This window comes from Solanum lycopersicum, chromosome 12 (assembly GCF_036512215.1).
Source record: "Solanum lycopersicum chromosome 12, SLM_r2.1".
Lineage (NCBI taxonomy): Eukaryota > Viridiplantae > Streptophyta > Magnoliopsida > Solanales > Solanaceae > Solanum > Solanum lycopersicum.
The window spans coordinates 59,712,318-59,720,126 of NC_090811.1; the positions used below are offsets into that span (position 1 = coordinate 59,712,318).

The 7,809-nt window shown below is 26.2% G+C and overlaps 1 protein-coding gene across 1 annotated transcript; it reads left to right on the plus strand.

Moving 5' to 3' along the window:
* The first annotated feature begins 1,553 nt into the window (after nt 1–1,553).
* On the plus strand, nt 1,554–7,607 carry LOC101245039 (4-coumarate--CoA ligase-like). Its single transcript, NM_001346847.1, has 6 exons — nt 1,554–1,941; nt 2,051–2,778; nt 3,457–3,655; nt 5,227–5,440; nt 5,763–5,865; nt 7,303–7,607. The coding sequence occupies exons 1-6, from the start codon at nt 1,659–1,661 to the stop codon at nt 7,420–7,422; spliced, it is 1,647 nt and encodes a 548-aa protein (NP_001333776.1). The 5' UTR covers nt 1,554–1,658; the 3' UTR covers nt 7,423–7,607.
* The last annotated feature ends 202 nt before the right edge of the window (nt 7,608–7,809 follow it).

The following is a 7,809-nucleotide window of genomic DNA, read 5'->3' on the forward strand; positions in this document are numbered from 1 at the left end:
CCATTCAAATAGTTGAAAATTGGGGTAATTAAACGGATGGTCAATCTCAACTTCTATTTGATTACACCAATATATTAAAAAATTATTTATTACAAAAGAATCATTAAGTTTACCTAATGTCAAATTAAATTAACTTTGATGCAATATTTTAAGATATATTTGTTCAATATATATGAATATCATATTATTTTTTATATAACTTTTTAATATCAAAATTGTATGTTTAAAATGTTGAATGATTAATTTAACTCGCGTTAACTTTAAAAATTAATCTTGAAAAAGAAATATGACAATTAATATATGAAAGAGAAAGTGTAGGTGAAATAGTTGCCCATCGACAACCGGTCAACGTCAATCCAATTCCGGCAAGTCAAAGTGGTTGGTGAAATTTGAAAATCCCTTGTTAATAAGTCTAAATGTACAAATTTATGTACACACTCGATGCTAAATAGTTTTTAAATTAGTGCAGTTATGATAATAATCATAATACCCTTTAAATCACATGCTTAGTCAAAAGGGCATTTGATGTTATTATACATATTCTTAGTTAAAGTAGCGTTCGCATTCAGTCAAATTAAAATACATAAAATGTCAGAGAGAGGAGAAATGTAATTGGTTACTTAATTGACACTTCTTTGTTCTATCGATCTAAAAAAGAATGATTTTTTTTTATATGTAATAATTATTTAACTTGAAACTTCTCATATTATCTTAATGAGATAATATATATTTTCGTTAATGACCTAAGAAAAAATAATACCCGAACTATAAATACTTCAACTATTCATTGTTCCCTTACCTAAACTATCACTATCTATATATTTAACTAGTACTCCAAAAAATTATCTATGTTTTAATACATAGATAGTGATAATTAAGATAGATAAAAAGAATAACAAATAGTTGAGATGTGAAATTCATAAAAAAGTAATATGCCACGTATGTTTTTGACCATTATCTCTTTATAATTATACAAATATCTATAATTTATTTTAATCCACAAATTTCAAATAGAAAAGTTACTTTTAATTATACTCCGTATTTAGGACAAATAGATTACTTATTACTCCTTTCATTTCTGTTTAGTTGTCATATTTTCCTTTTCGAGAGTTAAAGATTTAAATTTTGACTAGTGAGAGTCAAAAACTTAAATTTTGACTAATATTTTAAGATGCATTTTTTTCTCATATTGATATGGAAAAGATTACAATTATATTACTTTTCATATAGTTATTGAATATCTAAAATTTTATTTTAAAAAATTGAATTTATGAAACTGATTTGCATTGAAAATTAGATCAAATTGATTAATTAATGTAATTAAATTTATCTTTATAATTTAGCCAGATTTATTTTTGAAAAAACGCAATATAACAACTAAAAAGAAACAGGGAGAGTCAGTATTTTTGAGTCTTCAATTCATGCTTGTTTTATGTTCAACATAGGCAGTTACAAAGAGAGATAGTTGATCTCCATACAATTAGTATTTAATTTAATAAAATATATTTTAATATGATTTAGTGGCTACTCCAAATAAAGTTAAATAAGGTGTTTCCATTACACATCCCTATAAATATGAACATTTCATCTTTCAACAAATCCTTATACCCTTTTATCTCAAAGTCTATTTCTTCAATTTTTTCAAGTTGAAAGTGAAGATGGATCCAAATCAAGTAGGAGACATAATTTTTAAATCAAAACTCCCTGATATTATTATCCCAAATCATCTTCCTTTACATACTTATTGCTTCCAAAACATTTCACAATTCAATAATCGTCCATGTTTGATCAATGGATCCAATGATCAAATTTACACATATGCTGATGTTGAGCTCACTTCAAGAAAAGTTGCAATTGGTCTTAACAAGTTAGGGGTTCAACAAAAGGATACAATAATGATCCTCTTGCCTAATTCACCTGAATTTGTATTCACCTTCTTAGGTTAGTATTGATTCGTATCAAAATAGATTTCATAATATTATAAACAGGGATGTTGCTAGTTATTTTAATGCGATTCTAAAGAAATGAAATGATTCTAATTCCTTCATAGGTGCATCATATATTGGAGCTATTTCCACAATGGCAAACCCTTTGTTTACACAAGTAGAGGTGATGAAACAAGCCAAAGCCTCAAATGCCAAGCTCATTATCACACAAGAATGTAATTTCAACAAAGTGAAGCACTATGCATTTGAGAATGATGTGAAGGTCATTTGCATTGATGGCCACTCATCGTCTGAGGGCTACTTACATTTCTCAGACCTGATTTCAAATTCTGGATTCACCTCTAAACATGACCACCTGCCTGAGATGGAAATCCATCCGGATGATGTGGTGGCATTACCATACTCATCGGGGACCACGGGGTTACCAAAAGGGGTCATGTTGACACACAAGGGACTAGTCACTAGTGTGGCACAACAAGTTGATGGTGAAAATCCAACTTTGTTTTTTCATAGTGAAGATGTGATACTTTGTATCTCACCTTTATTTCACATTTATGCCTTGGATTCTGTCCTACTTTGTGGATTAAGAGTTGGAGCAACAATCTTGCTTATGAAGAAATTTGATGTTGTTACATGCTTGGAATTGGTACAAAAGTACAAAGTCACAATTGGACCTTTTGTACCACCTATAATTTTGGCTATTGCTAAAAGTCAAGTAGTTGATAATTATGACCTTTCATCAGTAAGGATAGTCATTTCTGGGGCAGCACCATTAGGAAAGAAGCTTGAAGAGGTAGTTGGAATTAAATTTCCTAATGCTAAACTTGGTCAGGTAAGATTATCATTACATCCTTATTTTATAAGGTAAAAAGGAAAAAGTTACTTTCATTATTAGTTTAAATAACTCTTAAACTATCATCATTTTCCGAATTCAATATCTATTATTTATCAGGTGTTTGTGTTATCGTTCTTTTAAGATTAAAAATCCACAAGTTGAATATGTGTTGTCCAAATGTTTGGGGTTCTCAAATTGATGGACTAGATCAATTTTTTTAAAAAAAAGGAAAATTGATGTCAAACCAATTATACACGATTTTTTCTTCGTTGCTTTTTGTGAAACTAATAGATAGGGTCGATTAAAATGGAGGGACTTCTTACCTAAATATTTTTTATTATCTTTGGATACTTATTAGATATATATATGATATTAGGTAAACGTCTATTCTTGAAAATGTTGGTGGAAAGGGGTTATCATTCTTTCCTTTTTTCCTCCCCTAAGAAAATGGTTATCCTCTTCTTTTTTTTCTCCCAAACTAGATAAGGGCTATACTAAAAAAAAGTAAAATGAACAACTATCGTTTTCATACAATTTAATAACTTGATTATATATATTAACAAAATAGCTAAGTTAAAATTTTATTACTTTATCAAAGTAGATTCACAAGTATATTCAAAGCTATGTGAATGGTAAATATCCGTGTGTATAAAATTTAAACTCTTAATTGAATAGGGTTATGGAATGACGGAGGCCGGTGCACCTATAACAATGTGCTTAGCATTTGCAAAAGAACCTTTTGAGATAAAATCAGGGGCATGTGGCACAGTAATAAGGAATGCTGAGATGAAAATTGTGGATCCAGATACTGGTATTTCTCTTCCTCGAAATAAACCCGGAGAAATTTGCATTAGAGGTGACCAAATTATGAAAGGTTAGTTTTATATTAATTATTAATTGCACACTTTTAACCTCAATTTTCTTTACATAAATGCAACAATTGTGGCATGCACGTAGAATAATGTATCATATAATAATTGTGATCATTGTTTTAACTAACTTATGATTTAAATTAAATATAATTATATAGGTTGATTGATACATGACAATATAAAGAATTTTTATATAAACATAACTATAAGAAAACATCTGTTATATCATATCCAAGTTGCCTAATCAAAGTTGATATATAATCAATCAATTATTTGCACTTCTAATGACTTTATAGTGTTATATTATAAAACAAATCAGAAGTATACTATTGTTGTGGATTTAGCTAATCCTACTAAAATCATATTATATTGACATATGATAAAGTACATTTAATTTCTATCCAAGCATTTAGTTGGTCAAATTAATATTATATGACAAAAATGCATGTAATAGAACTTCTTCAAATACAAAATTAGCAACAGCAAGCTTGTGTGAGTAAATAATTATAAAATAAATGCCTACCTAGTTGTCCTCCATAACTCCATAATTGTCCTCAAATAGACATACAATTTGTGTAGGCACTTTTTTTTTTTAAACTAGTGATTGACAAGTAAACGAATTAAATTGAATTTGAGTGGATTAAAAAAGAATTAAATCAGCTAAAAAAATAAAATTATAATTTATCATGTGAATATGAGTTGAATTAGGTAAAATAGTCTTAACCCATATTTATCATCTAAAGTCAACATATTTGTAATTTAATATCCATTTTCATCAACATATATTTCTCTCAAAAAGTTAGAAAACAAGTTAAATAATGTGCAAGCCATGTCTTGAGAGGTGAGTGATTAATTCTTAATACCACACGTTATGAGCATAACTCATATAACGTGACTAAAAATAAACTTTTTCAATATTCAATGACAATTAATTATGAATAGAAAATAATTAGATGTTCAATTTAAGGAAAGTAGACTTGTCTTTTCAATTAAGTGGTAAAAGACGTTCTAATTTAGCTCAAATAATAGACCTTTCTTTGTACATTATATTCCTCTATGTAATGTAATGTGAAATTTATGGAGAAAAAGAAGTTTGGATTTGATAAATTAATTTTTTTTTGTCCAAAGCGATGCTTGAAAGTGTCAAAAATGGAAATAATTATAGAAGAGGTGATTGTATTCACTTGTCCTAGAAGAACGAAATAGACATATGAGAAAGCCACGATCCTATTCAAGATAATTTGATATATCGATGAATAAATTAAATTAGATATAAATAAAATGCGATAAAACTTTCATACAAATGATGAATAAGGGATCACCTTTCGAATACCACTAGAGGAATGAAAGAATTGAGTGGGTTGTCCATTAATTAATAGTGATATAGAAGAAGTGGTGACACAAGCAAAACATCATGAGTGGGCAAAAAGTTAAGTGGAGTAAGAATTTTTGAGTTCTTTTAAAATATATGAGAATTTTTGAGTTTTTTTTTTAAGTATATGATTAAACGCCATTCAAATTTCATTTAACTTTTTATCCTAAATGTGTAACTTTTTCTTCTTAATTAATGTAGGTTATTTAAATGATCCTGAGGCAACTAAAAGAACAATAGATAAAGAAGGATGGTTACATAGTGGTGATATAGGCTATATTGACGATGATGATGAGCTTTTTATTGTGGATCGATTAAAGGAATTGATAAAATATAAAGGATTTCAAGTAGCACCTGCTGAGCTTGAAGCACTTCTTCTTAATCTTTCTAATATTTCAGATGCTGCTGTTGTATCGTAAGTCTCACTAAATCTTAATCTTTTTAGTATTTCAGATGTTGCTGTTGTATCATAAGTCTCACTAAATTCGACTCTTCCAGTTTTATACTAACTGAATTTATGAAACATATTGCACTGTGAATACTTATTAAGAAAAATATTTAGGACATAATTTTAATCATACTTCTCAGTATTGTCTTTTTATGAAATTATAAATATAACTTTGCAAGTAATGCATTTTAGCTTCTAAAAGATATCGAACAAATATGAAAATTAAATTATTTAATTATTTTGAACGGTGAAAAAGCCAAAAAAAATTCATGATTATTTATTTTGACAGCATGAAAGATGAGCAAACAGGAGAAGTTCCAGTGGCTTTTGTTGTTAGATCAAATGGATCCATCATTACTGAGGATGAAATCAAGGATTTCATCTCTAAGCAGGTGAGTATTATTCATTTTTAAAAATTAAATTCTTGGTTCTTCTCCATTTCCATTCCCTTATAGAGCTTGTTTGGTATTGCTGCTACGACTGTTTATTTTTAAAAGTATTTTTCAAAATAGCTTTTGATAAAAAATATTTTTTGAAAAAAGTAAATTGTGTTTAGTTTATTCATATGAAAAGTGTTTTTGAAAAAAGTAATTTATGTTTGGTTTATTCATTTGAAAAATGTTTTTAAATAATCAAATTGTGTTTGAGTAATTTTTTTTGTTTAAAAGTATTTTTGAAAGTCAAATTATGAAAAAAAAAACAAATATCAATGCACTTTTAATATTAAGATTAGTTATAAAAAAATATCTTAAATATTTATTATAAATCTATTAGTTAAATTATTATTAAACTAAAATGTACATAATCAAATTTTCAATCAATATTATCTCTAGATGGATAAAAAAACAAATTAGATATTGTTGTAATATTAATATGATGATTTAAATATAATTAAAAATGTTAAGCAAAATAAATTTATAATTATTTCGCCAAATTATATCCCACCACAAAAATATACAAAAAAAAATATACGAAATATATTAATAAATATGTATAAATGACATGTATAATTTGGTCTTAAAATAAATAATTTTTTACTTCTATGTTTGCTTTTTTTTTTAAGAAGAAGAAAATTTAACTACTTTCTAACAATAGAAAATTACTTCTACTTTTATTTAAAATCAATTTAACAGATTAATCAAACACTTTAATTTTTCAAAAAATATATTTTTTACTCATAGTAAAGATTTTTGACCTCCCAACAAAGTCAAAATAATGATAATCAGAAAAGCATCAAAATTACCTTTTATATATGTCTCTTTAAACAACTCAATTATTAATTAAGCCACTAATTAGTACAATAAGAATAAATCTATGTAAAACACTTATTCTTCAAAAGTGTCAAATATTTCGGAAACAAGTTCAGTTTGTCAAAATGAAAAAGTTTTTGGATCAGAAGTTAAATAACTTTGCTTTGATTAGGAAATTTTAAAATATGTTTTTCCATTTTAATTTTTTTTAAGTACTTCTTAATATTTTTAAAAGATATAATTACTTTTTTCGAGTAAATAACTTTGCTTTGATTAGGAAATTTTAAAATATTTTTTTCTATTTTAATTGTTTTCAAGTACTTCTTAATATTTTAAAAATATACAATAACTTTTTATCTCAAAATTATTAGAAGATAGATGTCTAATTTACCTTTGCAAATATTCAATAGTTTTTCATAGTATTTCAAAATCAACCGTTCCCTTTTAAACATAGATAATACTTTCTATACTAAATTTTAAAAAATGTAAATTATTTATATATATATAAAGTATTTAAAAAGCAATATTCATTAGACTGTGATTTTTATTATGCTAACCTTTTTATTTATTTATTTTTAGGTGATATTTTATAAGAGAATAAAGAGGATATTTTTTGTGGATGTGATTCCTAAATCTCCATCAGGCAAAATACTTCGAAAAGATTTAAGGGCAAGACTGGCTGCTGAGCTTCCTAATTAACATCTTGGTCTTTTGGGACAATTATGTCTTATATTACATGTCTTTATATAAAAAAAGTTAGTCAGTCATCAAATTATTTAAATTTTGCTCAATTTTTATATTTAGCAAATATAAAAATTATATGCTAAATATTAAAATTATATTGATATATTATAATTATAGCTTATATAAATTGCGCTCCATAACAAACATTATGTTTGTTATGACTATTAATATGTGTATTTCGCTATACATATACAAAAAACAATTGTATAATCTGTTTCAATATAGATATACAAAGAATCAATTGTATAATATATGTTTGTATAAGCGAGAAAGACAAAAGAAAATTGAGCAGCGGAAGATTTGTATTTGTATAATTACAAGTGAGTACAACGAAAATATATA